Source organism: Pongo pygmaeus, chromosome 1 (genome assembly GCF_028885625.2).
Source record: "Pongo pygmaeus isolate AG05252 chromosome 1, NHGRI_mPonPyg2-v2.0_pri, whole genome shotgun sequence".
In the NCBI taxonomy this organism is placed as follows: domain Eukaryota; kingdom Metazoa; phylum Chordata; class Mammalia; order Primates; family Hominidae; genus Pongo; species Pongo pygmaeus.
In genome coordinates, this window is record NC_072373.2 from 15,940,072 (window position 1) to 15,962,168 (window position 22,097).

Genomic DNA, 22,097 nt, shown 5'->3' on the forward strand with positions numbered 1-22,097 from the left:
AGCTGGGACTACAGGCGTGCACCACCACGCCCAGCTAATTTTTGTATTTTTAGTAGAGATGGGGTTTCACCATGTTGACCAGGATGGTCTCCATCTCTCGACCTCGTGATCTGCCCACCTCGGCCTCCCAAAATGTTGGGATTACAGGCATGAGCCACCATGCCCGGCTGGTATCTTCTGCTTTTAATGAAAATCAGATCATCACACTTTGTAAATAAATCAATTTTGAGAGATGACTTCTCTAGAGAGTGTGTGGGGCTTAAAGGCCCATATTTTGGTTGGTTTTAGCAACTTTCTTTTCCTTTTTTTCTTTTCTGCTTACTTCTTGATTCTCCCCTATGTTTATGATAGACAAGGTTGCTATAGAGCATGACTGCACAGCATTCATATACCTGGTAATTGCATAGTTTCTAATAAAAGCATAGTTTGTAATAAGATCTCATAGTCTTAAGATACATTATTTTGAATGTAAAATTGATTTACAATGTATTTTAATAGTTTTTAGAGTCTTGAAGTATAATATCTTAAAAAGATAGCCAATGTCACTTACATAATTTGATATTTTCATATGGTTAGAAAATTACTAAATTAAATTACTAAATTACTAAAATTAGTCATTAACTCAATGAAAACACATTTAACGGTTTATAAAAACACACATGCTCAGCCTTCATCAGTAGAGAGTCTAATTCATCAAGAGGTGAGGCTCAAGCATTTGTATTTTTCAAACTGACCCTAAGACATTATAGAACCCTGATCCAACTGATAAATTTCTTACAAGCTTTAAGTAGAACAATTAAATCATAATTTTAAATGCAGAAGATAAGCTTTAAATGGAAGGCAGTTTTATGGAACTTTTACTGACAGGGGTCTTTGCCACTGACTTCATGTGTGAATTTGAGGGACTAACTTCTAGTGTATCCAAAGATTTAAAAGGAAAAACAATTTTTGTTGAGCATGAATCTGAGAGCCAGGCAGACCTGGGTTCTTAAAAGGTTCTGGCACTTACAAGTACTGGACTCCTAGCAAGTATTTTTCTCTCTCATTCCTAGTTTTCTTCTATGTAAAAAAAAGCAAAAAAACAAATAATAACAAAATCCTAAAATTGTAATTTTAACCAGGAGACACCACTTTACACCTACAAGGATGGCCCAAATCAAAAGGTCAGATGACAAGTGACAAGGAAGATGGAGAGAAATCAGAACTCTGACACTCTACTGGTGGGAATAAAAAAAAAGAAGGTGCAGTCACTTTGGAAAACAGTCTAATGCTTCTTCAAAGGATTAAACACAGAATTACCATATGGCCAAGCAATCTCACTACTCCTAGATATATAGTCAAGGAAACTGAAAACACACATTCTCACAAAAATGTGTTCAGGAATGTTTGTTATCAGTTCTATTTGCAATCGCCAAAAATTGGAAACAACCCAAATGTCCATCCAGAGATAAATGGGTAAACAAGATGTGGTACAGTAATACTCTATGATTAAGCCATAAAAATGAAGGAGGTATTGATCCATGCTCTGATATGGATGAACCTCAAATCATTAGGCTCAGTGAAAGAAGCCAGTCACAAAGGAATATTCTAAGATTCCACTGACATAAAATGTCCAGAATAAACAAATCTCAAGATACAGAACATAAATGAGTGGTTGCCTAGGGCTGAGAGGGAAGGGGGAGTTGGGGATGATGGGTAAGGGGTGACAGGTTTTTCTTTCTGCATGAAAGAAAATGTTCTACAATCAACTGGGATGATGGACACACAACTTACTAATATACAAAAAGCCATCAAACTGTACAATTTAAATGCATCAGTTTCATGGTATGTGAATCATATCTCAACAAAGCTGTTAAAAACAGAAAAAATGGAACTTTAATGATTAACACAGGATTTTATTTTGTTTTTTTACATCTATCCTTTTTTAAAATTTTTTCTCAACTTTTATTTCAGATTCACAGAGTACACATGCAGGTGTATTACCTGGGTATGTCGTGTGATGTTGAGGTTTGGGATACAAATGATCCTGTCACCCAGGTACTGAGCATAGTATCCAAGAGTTACTTTTTCAGCCCTTTCCCCCCTCCTTCCCTCCACCTTCTATTAGTCCCCAGTGTCTATTGTTGCCATCCTTATATCCCTGAGTACCCAATGTTAAGCTCCCACTTATAAGTGAGAACATGTGATATTTGGTTTTCTATTCCTGCATTAATTCACTTAGGATAATGGCCTCCAGCTGCATCCATGTTGCAAAGGACATGATTTCACTCTTTTCGTGGCTGTGTAGTATTCCATGGTGTATATGCACCACATTTTCTTTATTAATAGGATTTTATGAGCATTAAACAATGGCAAGTAAGTTCTAGGTGCATCATAACTATTAAACAGTGTGATTTTTCTTTGTTATTTTGTAATTGTTAGCATACTTCTAATGAGACAAAGCTGAATGGAAAGTCAAAATAACCTGGTAATCCATTTGAGAGCAGCTCTCAGTCTTCAAATAGGAGACTTTAATCTTTAGATGATGCAATCTATAAAATGAAGGATGGGTCTAAATTTTTTTCTTAAACTCCTTCCATGCTAATATTGTCTGTGAGTCACAAGGAATCAAAAGTTTGTTAAAAATGTCAATTCAGGCTAGGTGTAGTGGCTCACATCTGTAATCCCAGCACTTTGGGAGGCTGAGGTGGGTGGATCACTTGAGCCTAGAAGTTCAAGACCAGCCTGAACAACATAGTAGACACCCCCCCCACCAAACCCCTGCTTCTCTACACACACACACAAATTAGCCAGGCATGGTAGTGCACACCTGTGGTCCTAGCTACTCAGGAAGCTGAGGAGGGAAGATCACTTGAGCCTGGGAGGTCGAGGCTACAATGAGCCATGATTACATCACGGAAAATTCACTTTAATTTACTGGCACATCCTACAAAATCTTGGGCATTTGGTGTTAATTCAAATTATAACCAGTTTTAACTAAACTTGTGATTTAACTAGAAAGTTATCCTCTGAAATGGAGTCATATGACAATGCAAACATCAAATTATCTGTTCCGTTGTCATTACAATTATTTTGATCAAAACCATAAAAATTCATTCAAAAAGGCCTAGACTATTTATGCTGAGAATTACTGAATACTTTGGGACTTACTGAAATAAAGCATAGCAAGCAGTTTCTGCCGCTGTTTGCAAAAGGAAAGGCTCACCTCCAGATGTCGCTTCCCTTAGAAAACAAGGAAGACTTGATCACTTCGGGGGCCATCCAGGCATAGGTGCCTGCTGCGCTCATTTTGGTGGTCCTGTGCCATTCCCTCGCCAACCCAAAGTCTGTAATCTTCAAAGTTTTATTGCAGATGTCATCATGTTCTATCTTCTCAAGTAGCAAAACTAAAGAAAAATCAAAAGTGAGACATTTGCATATTCTTTTAATTTTTCTGTCACAATTTTTCTGTGGTATGTAAAACACAATCTTCACTGTAGTTGGCAGAATAAACAAGAATAAACTTGCATTTTACCATTTTACTTACAGCACAGATATTATAGTCTTTAGTGAGTTATTTGTGCCTGAAGTTACAAGTTATTTCAAGATACAACTTACTGCTCTTTATGAGTAGTTCTCTTTCTGAGAAAGTAAATGATTTCTAAGAGCAAGAAACATTTCCTGAGATATCACAAGTAGGATCAGAAGTCTGTAAAAATTTACCTGATACGAAAAAATATATTATTTTCTGACCTAAGTACAGAATGTTTTCTACTGAAGAGGAGAATATTGAAATTAGATGATATATTACCATAGCTCATTATCATCAAACATTATCTTACATTAAATTTGCAAAGTGCTTATACATTCTTTAACTGATAAAGATAATGTAGGAGATATCATTGCTTTACTGGAGCTCAAAATATAGCAAAAAGTAAACACAGCGGTCATCCAGTTGCTGGTTTTAACAATGCCAGCCTCCTGCCAATGTAGGGGATGCACAACGGGAACTCCCGGGAGTGAAGCTGATGCCAGCATCTGTCCCTGAGCTCTTGTGTAGCTCTGCAGCTACACAAATAAAAAACACAACACAAATAAAAGCACAACAAATGTGCTTTTATTACTATTATTATTATTATTATTATTATTATTATACTTTAAGTTCTAGGGTACATGTGCACAACGTGCAGGTTTGATACATAGGTATACATGTGCCATGTTGGTTTGCTGCACCCATTAACTCGTCATTTACATTAGGTATTTCTCCTAATGCTATCCCTCCCCCTGCCCCCCAACCCACGACAGGCCCCCGTTTATGATGTTCCCCACCCTGTGTCCAAATGTTCTCATTGTTCAATTCCCACCTATAAGTGAGAATATGCAGTGTTTGGTTTTCTATCCTTGTGATAGTTTGCTCAGAATGATGGTTTCCAGCTTCACCCATGTCCCTGCAAAGGACATGAACTCATCCTTTTTTATGGCTGCAGAGTATTCCATGGTGTATATGTACCACATTTTCTTAATCCAGTCTATCACTGATGGGCATTTGGGTTGGTTCCAAGTTGTTGCTATTGTGAATAGTACCGCAATAAACATATGTGTGCATGTGTCTTTATAGTAGAATGATTTATAATCCTTTGGATATATACCCAGAAATGGGATTGCTGGGTCAAATGGTATTTCTAGTTTTAGATCCTTGAGGAATCGCCACACTGTCTTCCACAACGGCTGAACCAGTTTACACTCCTACCAACAGTGTAAAAGTGTTCCTATTTCTCCACATCCTCTCCAGCATCTGTTGTTTCCTGACTCTTTAATGGTCGCCCTTCTAACTGGTGTGAGATGGTATCTCATTGTGGTTTTGATTTGCATTTCTCTGATGATCAGTGATGATGAGCATTTTTTCACGTGTCTGTTGGCTGCATAAATGTCTTCTTTTGAGAAGTGTCTGTTCATATCCTTTGCCCACTTTTTGATGGGGTTGTTTGTTTTTTTCTTGTAAATTTGTTTAAGTTCTTTGTAGATTCTGGATATTAGCCCTTTGTCAGATGGGTAGACTGCAAAAATTTTCTCCATTCTGTAGGTTGCCTGTTCATTCTGATGGTAGTTTCTTTTGCTGTGCAGAAGCTCTTCAGTTTAATTAGATCCCATTTGTCAATTTCAGCTTTTGTTGCCATTGCTTTTGGTGTTTTAGACATGAAGTCCTTGCCCATGCCTATGTCCTGAACGGTATTGCCTAGGTTTTCTTCTAGGGTTTTTATGGTTTTAGGTCTAACATTTAAGTCTTTAATCCATCTTGAATTAATTTTTTGTATAAGGTGTAAGGAAGGGATCCAGTTTCAGCTTTCTACATATGGCTAGCCAGTTTTCCCAGCACCATTTATTAAATAGGGAATCCTTTCCTCATTTCTCGTTTTTGTCAGATTTGTCAAAGATCAGATGGTTGTAGATGTGCGATGTTATTTCTGAGGCCTCCATTCTGTTCCATTGGTCTATCTCTCTGTTTTGGTACCAGTACCATGCTGTTTTGGTTACCGTAGGCTTGTAGTATAGTTTGAAGAGAGGTAGTGTGATGCCTCCAGTTTTGTTCTTTTTGCTTAGGATTGCCTTGGCAATGTGGGCTCTTTTTTGGTTCCATATGAACTTTAAAGCAGTTTTCTCCAATTCTGTGAAGAAAGTCATTGGTAGCTTGATGGGGATGGCATTGAATTTATAAATTACCTTGGGCAGTATGGCCATTTTCACGATTTTGATTCTTCGTATCCGTGAGCATTTCATTCACTCCTCACCTGTACCCTCCTACCTGGCCCTTCCCAGCACCTTCAGCTCCTCTCCCTTTGGCTGATCTGCCTCTGCCTAGAACCATGCAGAAATGTTCCCTAGGTTGTCCACGAGGCTCTAATGCAGCTGGAGGCTGCCACCCTCTCCTCTAGCTAATCCCTTCTATAGAAAGAGGAGAGGGTATCTGGTTTGCAGAACATAATCATAAAGAGGGTCATTTTTTTTCAAATGTTAGTTTTAGTAAAAACTAACACTTCTGAGTATATTCTACTTGTCAGGTGAGGTTGTAGGTATTTTAATTACATAACCCATATGACAATGCTATAGGTAGATACTATTATCTGCACTTTATACATAAAGACACTGAGGAACAGAGATGTTCAGTAATTTGTCCAGGGTCACAGAGCTAAGGAGCAGTGAAGCTCAAGCAGTCTGACTCCAAAGCCTATGGTCCTAACCAGTATCTACTCATTTAGTTGACAGCTTTTACTAATTTTTCACAAAATCTTTATTTATCCTTTGGAAATCTCTCTCTGCTCAGGTGCCCATTCTCCTCCCTTTTGATTTCCTGCCATTGGTCAATTACTAACTCATCTAAATAGAGGCAGTGTAGAGTGGTGAGGAACTGCATGCAGTCTAGGGCCAACCTGCCTGGTTTGGATCCCATGTGCTTCTGCTTCCTTGCCTGTCTTGTGAATTACCATAGTACCTACATCATAAGATTGTAGGGCGGAGTAAATGAATACATGTAAAGTGCCCAGAACAGTGGCTGAGACATGGTAAGCACTCTGTAAGAATTTGACACACACACACTTTTATCAATGGGTTTGAAAGTGTTTTTAGCAAGTCTTCAAAATGAATTTCATGAACTTCAGGAAATCCTGCCTCTTTTTCAAGGCTTGAGATTTCACAATGGATGTGCATTTTGATTGTATTGTATTGTCAAACATTTACAGTATCAGGCAGTCATAGGAGCTAATGCAATTGGAGGGAACCCAATTGGAGGAAACCAACACTAAGTTTAAATGTGGAGGGTTATTTGAGTAGGGGCTTATTAGATAAGTAATTGATACTGAATAAATACTGTTGTGTTACAACTTTTTTCCCCATGCCATCTTGTAACTGAAATTTAGACAGCAAGAACCATCTGTTCTATTCTTATTTCTGTTATAGATAAGAAGAATCTGATTTAGGATGGCTATATGTCCATGGTTATACAGTGGCTAAACAGTAAGGCCAACATGCTACTATTCCTACTCTTAATGCTATACTACATAGGAAAGGATGGAGAAAAGGAGGGTGAGAGAGGCAGGGAGGAGGGAAATCAGAGACCCACTTCCATTTGAAATAACCTTTCATTCTTCCTATCCATCTATACTGTCCCAATTTTCAAGGACCAGCTTCCTTAGAAAAACCCCCTAAGCATTCCACAAAATTGTGAACGATTTTATCTTCCCTATCATGTTACTCACATATGACATTATTTTGTCAGTTATTTTTTACCTAAGACTTCTCTACCAAAGTTATGTGCAAGCTACTTTAATCTCAGGAAATGTATTTTATAGCATTCTGTGAACCCTCCATATCGCCTAACATAGTTCCTTGTACATCACAATGTTCAATGGAATATCTTTTGTTAATGATACTTATCACCAATTCAAATAATAAGAATATTGCCCACCATTTACCAACCCTCTGCTATGCAGAGTTGTTTCCACACATTTAATATTTCATTTGATTGTGACACTAGTCTACGAGGCAGGAATATAATCTCCAGCTCAGAGCCTAGAAATGTTATCCAAGATCAAAGGGCTGAAACACAGAGCTGGAGTTCATCCCCAGCCCTTTTCTGTGCTGCTCAGAAGCTATTGGTTTATAAGAAGAGGGCAAAGCAACCAGAAATCTCATTCTGTGAGATTAATTTTTGAATGTTCCATCCACATCAGCTAAAGGCATATTTATTTCTCAGTCCTTATTCCCTATGAATATAAAGAAAAATAAATACCTACAGAAAAAGAGATTTAGATTCCCAATCCTTTAAACCCTATGTACTTAAACCACAGAAAGCTGAAACAACAACAAAATACAGGGGAATTAATTAGCTTTTTTTTATCAGCTGCGTTATGTTTTCCTTCTAGAAATACCATTAATTTCACTTTTAAACAATAATTATTCCTATCACCAAAAGACCCCAAATTAATGATCAAAATGGCTTGCAGTTCTATAAAACTTTGTTTCCCAAAGCACTTTTATACACATTATCTCCTCATTCTTACAAACCTCCAGACAGGCAGACATGAGAAAGGACTGATGAAAATAGGCCTCAAAACACTTCCTTGCCTCCTTATCCACACCCCAGACCCCAGGTAAGGGCTGGCAGCCCTTGGGATGCAAAGGTCAAAGAAACGCTGCTCTAAATAATAAAAACAGAGTCAAAATTGAGAACTAAAAACCAAACACTAACAAACTTCATTTCCAAATAAACGGATGGCAGAGTATGTATTAGCAGACTTGGTTCTGACAGTTTCAGAACACCAGCCCCCATTCCCCAGGTCCAGAGTTTCTACAGGAGCCAGGCACCTCCACACTGTGGGCTCACAGAAAACAAGTTCAAATCACACTCCAAATGTCAACCCTTTAGGGTTCCATGAAAGGCCCATTGTTTTGGATTCTATCTCAGAGGTGTTCAGCAGAATTCCTGGAATTCCATATCTTTTGGACAATGTGACTGAAACCAAAAATAGCCCATCTCACAACAGGTAATATAATGGGGCACACTGCCAGGTTTCAGCCTAAAGACACATGGTTGGCAGCCAACTTCCGCTTCCTGTCATTCACGCAGGAAGAACCACAGTGCACTAGCTGGTCACCACTGATTTTAATGTACAAACCAGGCAAACTAACCTTTCTGGCCACAGAAATGGTAAATTCTTGTGAGTATCCTAGCAACAACTGTTTGAGCACCCTTTCCTGTGACTTCAGTAAAGATTTTTGACCCTCGTTAGCCCCATTCTTTAACAATTGGCCTCTACAACCTTGTACTTAGCCTACTTATTCAACCATGAGGCACAGAATTTTTTCAGCTCCTTTGAAGTTTCACATTGGTATTTTCGGAATTATAGTATATAATGTATATTTTTTTAAAAAGCAATTACTATGTACATCATGTTCTCAACATTGATGGGATCACTGTGTCCAAATTCCATTTAATGAGTCAAATGAGTTTCGATTAATCTTTAACTGGAAATGTACTATCCAAAACAAGTCATAAGCAAGAAAACAAGCTGAGAAAAGCAATAATGTGAAAGAATATACTAACAAAAAACTTCATGAAACTTTATAAATTTCAACTTTGAGGACAATCCACAATTTATATGGAATGAATGATAACTTTCTAAATTTATCATATAGTATAAAATGTTTCTCATATTTCTTTCCAGCCATTCCCTAGTGGCACCAGTTCCCCTTCACCCCTAGCACCAACTGCCTCCCCTCTTCCCCTGACTCCCACCCCGGACACATATCCCACTCACTATCCAGCCTAGGGAGTAAAGCCCACACTTTCATTTTGGCCTCCGCCCCTTCTCAATCTCATTCTAAATGATCTTTCCAGCTCTCTTCTGTACTCTCCTGAATGAACCCCATATTCTAACAATTCTGTGTGCCATTTCTAAAATCTACAGCGTTGCCTTTTTCTGTCTCCCCACCGCCCTGTGCCTCCTTACAGAATGGAATGCCTTCCTCTTCCGCCCTCTATAAAACTCACACTTCCTACTGGACCTCCCACTCAATCAGGACACCAGCACTGAGCTCTTAGTCCAGGCTGCCATGGCATTCACTGTGAAGCCACTTACAAGTCCACTGGCCTTTGGAATCTCGACACTTCCTGCTCCAATATTAGATGAGTCTATAAGCAACATCTCCCCATTGCCTTTTGCCTAACCTCAGCTACTTCTCTGCATTCTAATACACTTAGACTGTACCTTGCCCATTACACTTAAATCCTGCCTTATATTCCTTATTACAATCTCATCTTATTAAATTGTAAGCAGCTTGAGGATAGAACTTGTGCCTAATTAATCTTTTTTTAATACTGCACAGCAACTGGCATTTGAACAGGCTCAAGTGTTTGCTGAATGAATGAGGAAATTAATAATGAATACTCTTAGGGGAAGAATTAATATGAAGAAGATGAATTATTATAAGCTTTTTCTTTCATGTTAAGTCAGCTGCTAATTACAGAAGATCGATTCACCTCTACCCTCCTAAAAATGTATTAGGATCCTGGACATTAAGAAATGAAGACTCTTGGCCAGATGCAGTGCCTCAAGCCTGTAATCCCAGCACTTTGGGAGGCTAAGGTGGGAGGATCACTTGAGCCCAGGAGTTCAAGACCAATCTGGGCAATACAGTGAGAACCAACCCCTACAAAAGAACTTAAAAATTGGCTGGGCATCATGGTGCTTGCCTATATAGTCCCAGCTATTTGGGAGGCTGAGGTAGGATTGTGACTTGAGCCCAGGAGGTTAAGGCTGTCCTGGGCTGTGATAGCACTGCTGCACTCCAGCCTGGACAACAGAGTAAGACCCTGTCTCAAAAAAAAAAAAAAGAAGAAGAAGAAGAAGAAGGAGGAGAAGAGGGAGAAGAGGAGGAGGAGGAGGAGGAGGAAGAGGAAGAAGAAGAAGAAATCATTGTTTTAAAAATAATTGTAGCAAAACAGTTATTTGAATATTGACCTATCAGTGGCATCTGATACGGCTGATCATTCTTCCCTGAAATACTTTCTTCACTGGTCTCCACACTCCTGATTTTCCCCTTTACTTCTAGCTATTCCTGGGTCCTCCCTGTCTCCCTGACCTCTAAAGACTGGAGACTATGAGGACTCAGTCCGTGGAGCTCTGTCTAGTTTTTTCTTATTTACACTCACTCCCTAGATAATCTCAGCCAATCTCAGGGCTTTACATACCTTCTCATGCTGATGACTCTCACATTCATATTTCCAACCTGGTTCCCCTTCATCAACTTTCAAAACTGCTGCCAGTATAGTCCTGTTAATATGTAAATCAGACCACAGCTCTCCTCTGTTCAAAACCCTCTTGTGTTGTAGTAAAAGTCAAAGACCCTGTAGGGCCCCCAAGACTGCATGGTCTGAGGGATCCCTGCCTCTCCCTCATGTCCTGCTGTTCTGCCCACCTTCACTTTTCTCCCAGCATTTTAGAAATCTTGCAATTTCTGTTCTCTGTAACAAGCATGTTCTTTCCCAGATGACCCACTTCCTCGCTTACTTAGATACTGCTGAAAATCCATCTTTTCTGCAAGACTTTGCTTAGACACACAATCTTTCACTGCTTACCTCAACATTTCCATCCTCCTCTGCAACTTTAGTTTTTATACTAAGCACTTACCACTCTCCAAGATACTACACATTATTTATTTTGCTTAATGTCTGTCTCACTCACTAGAATACAAGATCTTTAAGGGAGGAATTTGTGTCTGCTTTGTTCACTACGCAATACCAAGCGCCTAGGAGAGTTCCGCACATAATATATGATCAAGTAACTGTTGTATAAATGAAAGAGCTAGCATACCAAATACAAGAAGACAGGCTTCTCTAAAGAAAAAACAGATGTGATAAGCTAAAACAGAACTTCACATTGCTCATGTACTGAAATAAAATCCATCTTTCATAGGACAAACCTTTTCATGGACATGTAGTATACTCAGTTTCAATGAGAAAATCACTTACATTTCATTGTATGTAAAGTCTAGCTCTAAATTTCTATCATGTTAGTATTTTAATAGTCAAGGTACATAATAAAGCATACTGAGGCAGAAATCTTTCATAATATTCTACATTAATATATTAGTAAGAACATATTTAATACAACCAGATGCATTATTTGCAGAAAATCTGAAACAAAATAAACCACTTAAAATCATGTGAAGCCAAATCTTCAGAAGTAATAATTCAAACATCCCATATGCCATCAAGATACTTCCAAAAACGGAATGTGATTTGCTCTTTTTCCAATAGCTTAAAAAAATGCACAAAATAGTAACGAACCATGGTAGTGAAAGAGTTACAAGAGCAATTTAATATTTTATGCCCCCACCTTGACCCAACTTATCAACCCAAGTCACAAGCAGGCCTGCCAAAGTGTACAGATCTCAGCGCACCTGCAGGGAACAAGGCTCAGAACTGTTTCCTCATACTGCAGGCTGCCTGGAATCACCCAAGTTAGCCAAATTAAAAAGACCCTCACCTCCAACCGAGATGAACAAATACCTGATTAAGTGACACCTGATTTTGCAGAAAGAATAAAAATAATAATGTTATTAGGCTGTAAAGAGTTGTAGAAAATGTTTAGGTATCAATGAGTTCACACATACACAACATTAGGAAATATTTAAAGCACAAATATTTTAAATGTAAAACACTTTGAAGTGTTTCTAAGTAAAATATTAAAATGAATATAGTCAACAGCTTGCATTTAAATTTTGTTTTACAGTTTACTAAATTCTTTGACATATATGAGGAATTGGCAAACTAGAGCCCACAGGCTAAATCCAGCACAATGCCCCTTTTGAAAATAAAGTTTTATTGGAACACTGCCACATTCATTTGTTTACATATTGTCAAGGATTTTTTGGCTACAACAGCAGAATTACATAGCTGCAAACAGAGACCATATGGGCTGCAAAACCAAAAAGATTTACTATCTGGCCCTATACAGGAGAAATTTGTCGACATCAGACATACACTATCTCACTTAATCCTCACGTCACCCTATTCAGAAAGCTAGTGAAGTCAGACAGAGTTCAAACCTACTACCACAAATAACACCATTTGTCCTCCAATGTGAAAGGAACAAATGCTCTGAGATGTTCCTTTTCCCAGAGTCATACACCAGAATACATCAGGCATACGTCACCTGGCTCCTGCTATAACTTACCATACATTTATCAGCAGACAGTTACTTGATTTGGATATAGTCTGTAGCCATGGAAGAATTTCTATATCAACCCAGATAATATGTAAGAAGGAATCCATAAATCTGGTCCTCAGAACTGTAGCTTTCATACTTTGCTCTATATCTATATTTGCTGAATCATCTGGAATCTTCAAAGAAAAATTATTGTTTCATCATAAAGTAAGATAGATTAATGAATGCATACGGGTGAAATCTATGTTAAAGCAAATTAGTGAAATGTTAATGGTAGAATCTAGGCAGTGGGATTATAAGTGAAATAATTTTTGTAAGTGAATAATTTTAAGGCATTTATTTTATTTATTTATTTATTTATTTATTTATTTATTTGACAGCATCTGGCTCTGTTACCCAGGCTGGAGGGCAGTGGCACGATTTCAGCTCACTACAACCTCCACCTCCTTGGTTCAAGCAATTCTCCTGCCTCAGCCTCCGAAGTAGCTGAGATTACAGGCACCCACCAACACATCCGGCTAATTTCTGTATTTTTAGTAGAGACAGGGTTTCACCATGTTGGCCAGGCTGATCTTGAACCCCTGACCTCAAGTGATCCACCCACCTCAGCCTCCCAAAGTACTGGAATTACGGGTGTGAGCCACCGTACCCAGCCTTAAGTAAAATTTTAATTTTCACTTAAAACTATTTCAGTTCTATATATTCCAAGATTTTCCATATAAAATATTAGGGAAAAAACGCATTGCTTATTCCTAAGGTTCACTGAAGCAGAATATCCAAAAATGAGGCAGAACATGTTATTTTTTAAAAGTTCTCAGGGAGATTCTGACGCCACAATAGGTGTGGGAACTACTGCTAAAGAGTGTCATTCTGGATCAACAGAACTAATCATTTAGCCTAGAGGTTCTCAAAGTGTGGTCTAGGGATCCCCGGGGTTCCCTAAGATGGCGACAGTGTGAATGCAGAAGCAGATATGAACATCCATCTGTCTTCTCTCAAAGTCTGGCATTAAAGTGAACTACACAAGTGCAAAGAAATGCCACCATCCTCATTAAATTTGTTTTGGAAAATATGGGGGTTTTCCCATTACAAATGCTATGTTAAGATGTAATAGGGTCTATTGTTATATTCATATTATTAAACATTTTTAAAATGTATCATCTTAAATTTCTAATATGATAAATATCAATTGCTATAAATCAAAGCTCTTTGGGAGTCCTGAAAGCAAATATTTGAGAGCTGTTAATTCAGGCAATATACGGAGACAATAAAACACAAGTTCCAGGATCAGAGGTCTCAGATTTAATTCTTAGCACTCCCCTCTGATGGGTTGAATGACTTTGATCAAGTCAATTAATCATTGAGTTCAGTTTTTTTTTTTTACCTGTAAATTGGGGATAATTAGAGTGCCACCTCAAAAGGTTGTAGTGACAAATAAATGAGGATAAATTGTGAGTAGTGCTCAGCATCTAATATGCCCTAAATAAATGTTAAAAACATCTTGTTACTATTAGGTTTGTGTACAAGTAATTGTGGTTTTTGCAATTATTAATACTATTATTTAGTTAAAAGCACCCAACATGAAGCAATATTTGGAGAAGATGAATTTTAAAAACTAAATTCACACTGCCTAGGGGTCAACTGTACAAATTTAAGTTTCAGGCTCCAAAATAAAGCCAACAGCTCTCCCAGGTCCCCCACAAAACCTGCTGCCCATTAAAATTCCTTCATTGGGGTGCTTCTACTTTTTGGAAGCCCTGGATTACCTCAGAGGGTTTGGGGAGCCTCAGAGGGTTTGGGGACAGTCATTAACATCTGGAGTTAAGATCATCAGCCTGACATGGTAAAGCTAGAGAATATTTTCTAATTTTGGAGGTAGTTAGAAATGTAACAAACGTGCATGTTGTGCACATGTACCCTAGAACTTAGAGTATAATAAAAAGGAAAGAAAGAAAGAAAGAAATCAGAGAGAAAATGTGGTCTAAATTAATTCAGTAAACAAATTGTGATGCTAAAAACTAGGCTTAGATTGTAAATGATAAACAATGTGGTCAAACCAATGTCTAAGTAAATTATTTTAGTTTTTATTATTGCCATTCTGACAATCTATGATAGTACAGTCATAAAGCAATGACCCCAAGCTTATGTTTGTCTCTCTGTAGATGTGTTTTCTTGCAGCAGATCATACTACACTACTCCTCAATAACCATCAATGGCTCTCCCTTGCCTCTTAAATAGTCCACACATCTTAGCATGGCATCCATGGCACTCACTGCCTGACCACATGCTAAATGCCTGTTTCCTTCCCCCCCCAAAAAAACCCTTTCTCCACTTTTCATTCTAGTTACACCTAACTACTCATTGTTCCCTGAAAACGCCATATGTTTTTATGCCAGTATTTACCTAATTGGCTTTAATGGGTTAAGAAACATTAAACAGATTTTCCCTACAGGACTTCTGACAAATCTCCCAAGAAACAAATACAGTATCAGAAATCAAGACAATCAGTCTCAATGAAGTTATATAACTTGCTCAAGGTCACACAGCTAGTAAATGAGGACACTGATATTCAAATCCACATCTGACTTTAAAGGCAATGCTAGATAGAGCCAGAGGTGTTGGCTCTTACATGTAATCCCAGCACTTTGGAAGGCTGAGGAAGAAGGATGATGGCTTGAGTCCAGGAGTTTGAGACCAGCCTGGGCTACACAGCAAGACCTTGTATTACAAAAAAAAAAAAAAAAAAAAAAAAGGCTGGACAGGGTGGCTCACGCCTGTAATCCCAGTACTTTGGGAGGCCGAGGCGGGCGGATCACGAGGTCAAGAGATCGAGACCATCCTGGCTAACACAGTGAAACCCCATCTCTACTAAAAATACAAAAAAAATTAGCTGGGCATGGTGGCGGGTGCCTGTAGTCCCAGCTACTCGGGAGGCTGAGGCAGGAGAATGGCGTGAACCCGGGAGGTGGAGCTTGCAGTGAGCCGAGATCCTGCTACTGCACTCCAGCCTGGACGACAGAGTGAGACTCTGTCTCAAAACAAACAAACAAACAAAAAAAAAGCCAATGCTCTTTCCCTTAGCTGCACTATTCTGATAGGTTTAGCACTTAAATGCTAGTGTCAGAAAGCAGGGCTTACAAATGACCTTCTTAAATGGGTAGAGCAGATAAATACTTTCCTCTGTCTCCTTTACCCTGCTTTGATATACTTGATAATGATTACAAAACTGATCAAATACGGATACTTTGCATAATTCAGAACTAACTAGCTACACCCCTCACAACTACAAAAAAATAAGACATTGCCTATTTTTTTTTTTAATTTTAATATTTGTAGTCCAGAGTCTCACCATGTTCCCCAAGCTGGTCTCAAACTCCTGGGCTCAAGCGATCCTCCCACCTTGGCCTCCCAAAGTGCCGGGATGATAGATAGGTATGAGCCACTACACCTGGCCAGCTACTTACTTTTTCATACGCAAGCATGAAAATGATGGGGGAAGATGTGGTGACTCTTCTGTGATTGCTATTCTTCTAAAAGTCTAACCTTTCACTAACTTTGTTTCAAAAGCAGATGTAGATCTCAGTTACCATTGGGACATCTGGACTGACTTCTCGGTGCCTCCTGGAACAGGAAGCAGCTATAGCATTAAGCTACGTGTCCTGAGTATAAGAACAGAAGAGAGAAGGGGACTTATGTCTTATAACTGATAATAGTGAAATTAGTAGCTTTCCCAAATCACTCTGATGAGCTATTTAAACATCTTATTTGGAGATTACATTTTCCATAATTTTCTCAGATAGTTCTTTTATTTACACAATACTAATGAAAAAAGCTAAAACAAAATTTATATTCCTTTTGCAGTTTGTCATAGTAAGAGCTCCAAATGGCATTTCATAATAAATACAACTATTGTAGATGTAGTTGTAGTTGTAAATAATACTGTAGATCGATAATAATTATTCCTAAAAGACTAAAAAAAATTGAGATAATAAATGCTTAATCACTAACATAAAAAGTATAAAAGTAAGTAGCTACCATAATTTGTGGCTCAGTTCCCCATGGAAAGTTTATTTCCTCTTAAGAAAAAAAAATAGAACACGATAAGCAATATCACAAAAAGAAAAAGGAAACCATAAATGATGCCACATAATCTTATTTCAATCCTGCACTTCTGCAATTTGATAAATAAAACTCTTCAACGAAATTCTAACATTTCAAACCATCCTGAGTAATTCTTATATTGCAGTATTTTATCTTCACTGCCCCCTGGTAACCTCCCTGCAAAATACTTCCATTGCTACTGCTCTGGGCAGAGTCAGTGCCTCCTCTTATAGAGACAACCTTGAAAGCCATCACTTGAGCCCACTGCAGTCCGTTCTTCACAGAAGCCAGTGCCATCACTCCAAGTGAAACCTCTGCACAGCAGACGGAGGCCTGCCAGTCCTGCCCCATGCATGTGTCTCCTCACCAGCCTTCTCCTCAGGCCTCCAACATGGAAGCCTCATTTTTGCTTCCTCTTTCCTTTGCCTGGGTCTTTGCTTGACGAATTCGTGGCCCTTCCTCGGAGTGCCTTCCCTGGAGAGCCCCTGTGTGAAACAGCACCCCCATCCTCCACTCTACCACGCTCCACCCGTTACCATGCTTAATTTTCTTGACGGCACTTACTAATCTATTTGTTATTATGTGACTGCCATCTATCTTCCCTGTTAGACTAAGCTCTATGATGGCAGATTTGTTGTCATTGATGTCTGGCTTGCCAATATCCCTGAGGCCCAGAAGTGACTGGCACAAGGTGGGCATTCCAAAAGTGTTAAATGAGTTCCAGCTCTCCACAATGTTTCTCTCTTCTGTAAATGTGTATAACACTGGCGATTTTCACAGTAACTCAAAGTTGCCTTGTATTGTTCTCTGGGGGGTGCCTATAGGTAGACTTATATAAAGTATTTTCTACTTATTTTGCATCCAGGAGGGAGTTACAGGGCCTAGTATTTATTTAAAACATAAATGTTGCTTAAAGCTTGCTAACTTGGCACAACTTTCAACCTGTTGCTACCTGTTAGAAAAGGGACAAAGTTGTTTATATCATTCACAACATATCAGCTATTATCTAGACATAGACATTCCGTCACAAGATATGATAAAACTTAAGAAGATCTACTAGAAAAGATAAAAGAAAATCTGTCAAGAGTAACATATTCTCTAGACAAATTTAAATGTTTGTTTAAAACAGTAATTTCCACTGAAATGGCTCCAAGTAGTCTTCTATTAGCTCTTTGGTACATGAGTACACTTCGGAGTGAAAATGAAATTCAATATTGATTTTTAAAACCTTGTTTACGTTATCACTAACTCACTACCACCATTAGCAAATATCCAATAAAATCAAACAAAACATACTGCAATACAGTATCTGTTATACTCAAAAGTCTAAACAAGAAGTTATAGCTTCATATATCAGCAGAGAATTTCAAATCTGCATTTATTCATTGAACAAATAAAATCAGACATTCAGAATAAAGACCATGTGTGAGGCACCATGGTTTGCACATTCTAGACCCTAGTCAAACTTTTCACTTTATAGTAATTAAATAACTATGACAATGGTCATATTGTAACAAATACTTTGCCAGGCTAGTGACTAGCTAATTAAGTCTTTTATAAGAGTGCAACAATTTAAAGCAAAGGGAATCCTGCCTGACAATTATAGAAATTAAAATACTCCGGGAAGTTTGGCAATTTATTCTGAGACTGAAAAGTCTTTCAAAAACTAAGTAGCAGCATGTAATCACCATCAAATTATGTAATATCTACTGAATACACAGTAGTCTATACCCCACTATACAAGTTTTTCTGGTATCAGTAAAAACTGTTCGGCCATAGTTATTATTCCAGGGTCGTGTTATTTCTTTTTACCATTTAATAATAATAGGAGTTCTTTAAACATTTATATTTTATAAAAGTTTATAAAACTTTATAAAAATTTACTATTTACAATAATTGCTATGGATTGTTGATTGATCCATAAATCCTATGGATTAACCCATAGGAATGGATAAACATCCTTTAAAACATGCTTTAAAAACACTAGCAAACATTCTCTACCTTGTGTTGTATGAACTTTGAAAAGTATTGCAACCAAACAAAACTAAGTACAGTGTAAAACTAATAGCTATAGGCCCTTTAACTTTTTAGCCTAAGGACCAGTACAACCCAAGTGTTTGCTTGTGTTGATGATTTGGATACATTTGCAGAATGTTGGGTTCTGTGTTGTCACAGAGTTGCTGCAACTGCCAAGAGGCAAGGGAAAGAATGAATGGTGCTGTTGATGTCCTTAAAATACCTGGTTCTGCAGACAACTCCTAATAGACACAGGCTTTCAGGACACCACTGGAAATAGGGCTTATGGAACACATGGACAAGTCACCCATTCTATGGCAGCACCTGGTCAGACGTTTCTTTTATTGAAAAAAAATATATATTATCGAAAGAAAAGTATATTTTAGGAAATTGCACTCTGTTTTTACTGTAACACAGTTCAAAAGCAAGCAATGCTATAGTCTTTCATGTGGTCTGTCAAAGTACTAAGAATACACCATTACCACTAACATATTTTGTTAGACTTTGCTCTCATCGCCTAAGCAGATGCAATCTAAATTATAGAGAGACTTGGGGGGAAGCAGGATCATGAAATAAAACCTAATGCTTATGCTTAGCTACAACATTCCAATTATTTACAATTCCCAGTGAAAATGCTACATTAGTAATTTTCAAGTAAATTTCTTGTTGTCAGTCTTCTTTAGGGACAATGTTTTCACTTGAGCTAGCTCCTGTCCTAGCAGGTTTCACAGGATTGAAAGACCTCTAGCTGTTGTAGGCCAATGCCAGTTCTGGCTGCATCCTTTAACCTTCCCTGGAATTTCATCTCATTCTAAGAATATGAAGCGATCTTCAATATTAAAGAACCAACATCAAACAGCAATTCTATAGGCTCTTTTATACAGCAAAGTTTCATAGGATTTGCATTTAAATCATTTGTCAGTTCTTTATTGACATCTGGAAAATCCACCCTGATTTATAAACAAAGTCAATGACACTGGCCAGGTCTTCAAGGTTTCAAGTACCTGTGCAAGGACAATGCACTTGTTATTAACCCAGAAGTGCATTACGGTGCACACCAGTGCCTCTTGTCTGGAGAAAAGAAGCTATTGAACCAATAATAAAATCATATTTCACGTAGAGACACTTTTTTTTTTTTGGAGACAGAGTCTCACTCTATCTCCTAGGCTGGAGTGCAGTGGCGCGATCTTGGCTCACTGCAACTTCCGCCTCCTGGGTTCAAGTGATTCTCATGCCTCAGCCTCCCGAGTAGCTGGGATTACAGGCGCCTGCCACTACGCCGGGCTAATTTTTGTATTTTTAGTAGAGACAGGGTTTCGCCATGTTGGCCAGGCTGGTCTCAAACTTCTACCCTCAGGTGATCCGCCCGCCTCGGCCTCCCAAAGTGCTGGGATCACAGGTATGAGCTACCGCGCCTGGCCCATAGAGAGACATTTGAATGAAAAAAGTCTTTGGAAAAGGTAAGAGACATAAAGTCGTATTTTGAATAGGCAAACAGCAACCTCAATACAGCACTTGTAAAGTTGACGTCCCCGAGTGCATTCGGGGACTTTGATGAAGACCACTGGGTGAGGACGGTCATGGGTTCCATATAATCTGCAGAAGGCCTCGGTTTGCAAAGTCCTACCCAGATGAATCACCTCTGGTATTGAAAGGCCAGACTGCCCCCTGAGGTTTCTAAGAGATCCAGGTATTTTACAAATGTTTCCTCTACAAGCAAGCCTGGTCTGAGCTTTTTTAAAAAGCACCCAAAGGCAAGTCAAGGTTAAGCGTGTCACCAGCCCCAAAGCAAGTAACCAAGGACTAGCTGGACTTCCGAGCCCTGAAGGCCTGGGCATAAGTTGCTGCTGGCGCCCTAAGGCTGACTCCCGCCTCTTTCCATCTGGTACTATGTCCTGTGGAGCCCGCCTGGGCTGGCACGGAGGTAGTCTTGCCCCACCTCCCTCTGGCCCCACTTACTGTTGCTGGACTTGAGGTCCCGGTGCAGGATGGGCACGAAGGCCTCCTCATGCAGGTAGAGCATGCCCCGCGCTATCTGCACGGCCCAGTTGACCAACACGTGCGGAGGGATGCGGCGCGCGCGGCGGGGACCGGGCGCGCGCGGGTCCGGGGCGGTGTTGGCAGCGGCCAGCGCGCGGTTGAGCGCTCCGCCGCGGGCGAACTCCAGCACCAGGCAGAGGTGCGGTTGCTGCAGGCACACGCCGCGCAGCTCGATGATGTTGGGGTGCCGCAGCATGGCGAAGAGCCGAGCCTCGCGCCGCACGCTCTCGGCCGCCGCCGCCGCGTCCTGCTCCGGGTCCTGGCGCGCCGCCTTCACGGCCACCTCCTGGCCCTGCCAGGTGGCGCGGTACACCTGCCCGAAACCCCCCGCGCCGATGAGCTCCTTCAGCTCCAGCCGCTCGAAGGCGACGTGTACCGGGGAGCTGGGCCGCGGGGGCGGCGGCGCGGGCGGCTGCGCGGGGCTGGCGGCCGGGCGGCAGGGAGCTACGTAGTTGGCGGGGAAGATGCCGAGGCGCCGCTGCACCTGGCCTGCCCACCAGCCCTCGTCGCCCGACACGGCGGCGTCCTGCGACAGCACCTCCACCAGCTGGCCGCGCCGCAGGCTCAGCTCGTCCTCGCCGCGAGCCTCGTAGTCGTAGAGCGCGGCCCACAGCCCCGCGCCCACCGAGGCCGAGCCGCCCGAGGAGGTGGACGACGAGGACGCTGAGCCGCCGGGGGCTCCCCCGGCCGAGGACACCGGGGTGTCGGCCGCGCCCGCGGCGCCCGGCAAAGCCATGGGGGCGACTGTGCGGGGAAGGCGGAGCGGGAGGCTGGGCTCAGCCTCCCGGGCGGCCGCGGGCGCGCATCGTCCGGCGGGGTGGCCGTCGGTGCCGGGGGAAGGCAACGGGGGAGGAATCGCGATCGGTGACGGCAGAGATCACGGGCTAGCTGCCCGAAGGGCCCAGCCTCGGCCCGCGTTCCTGCCCAGCCGCCTCTGCTGCCGCAGCGGTCCCCGCAGCCGCGGGCGATGTCCCACCATGGTCGTGCCCAGGCCCTGCGGCCCGCCCGCCGCGCGCTCCTTAGCCCGAGCCTGGGACGCCCCACCCTACCCTAGCCTAGCCAGGGCCGCCCCGCCCCCTCCGGCTCCATTCCGCACCGCCCCCCCACCCCCCCGGGCCCGCCCCCTAGGCCTGTCCCCAGGGCCTTCCCGCCCCTCCCCCAGCCTCCCCGCCCTCTCTAGGTTCTTTCCGCCCTCCTTGACCCGTCCCGGGCGCCCAGTCTGCGCCCGCCCTATGG

At 40.9% G+C, this 22,097-nt stretch overlaps 1 protein-coding gene across 2 annotated transcripts in view; it reads right to left on the bottom strand.

The window, feature by feature from the left end:
- Window positions 1–21,880, bottom strand: part of MAP3K21 (mitogen-activated protein kinase kinase kinase 21) — a 57,562-nt gene extending 35,682 nt beyond the window's left edge. Inside the window, exons 1-2 of one of the 2 annotated variants that reach the window (XM_054442058.2) lie at window positions 20,781–21,880; window positions 3,206–3,386 (exon numbers count right to left, since the gene is read on the bottom strand). In XM_054442058.2, coding sequence (XP_054298033.1) covers window positions 3,206–3,386; window positions 20,781–21,597 — 998 coding nt within the window. In that variant the 5' untranslated portion in view covers window positions 21,598–21,880. The remainder of the gene's footprint in view (window positions 1–3,205; window positions 3,387–20,780) is intronic. The other variant, XM_063671045.1, reaches the window with a different exon arrangement.
- Window positions 21,881–22,097: the final 217 nt, after the last annotated feature.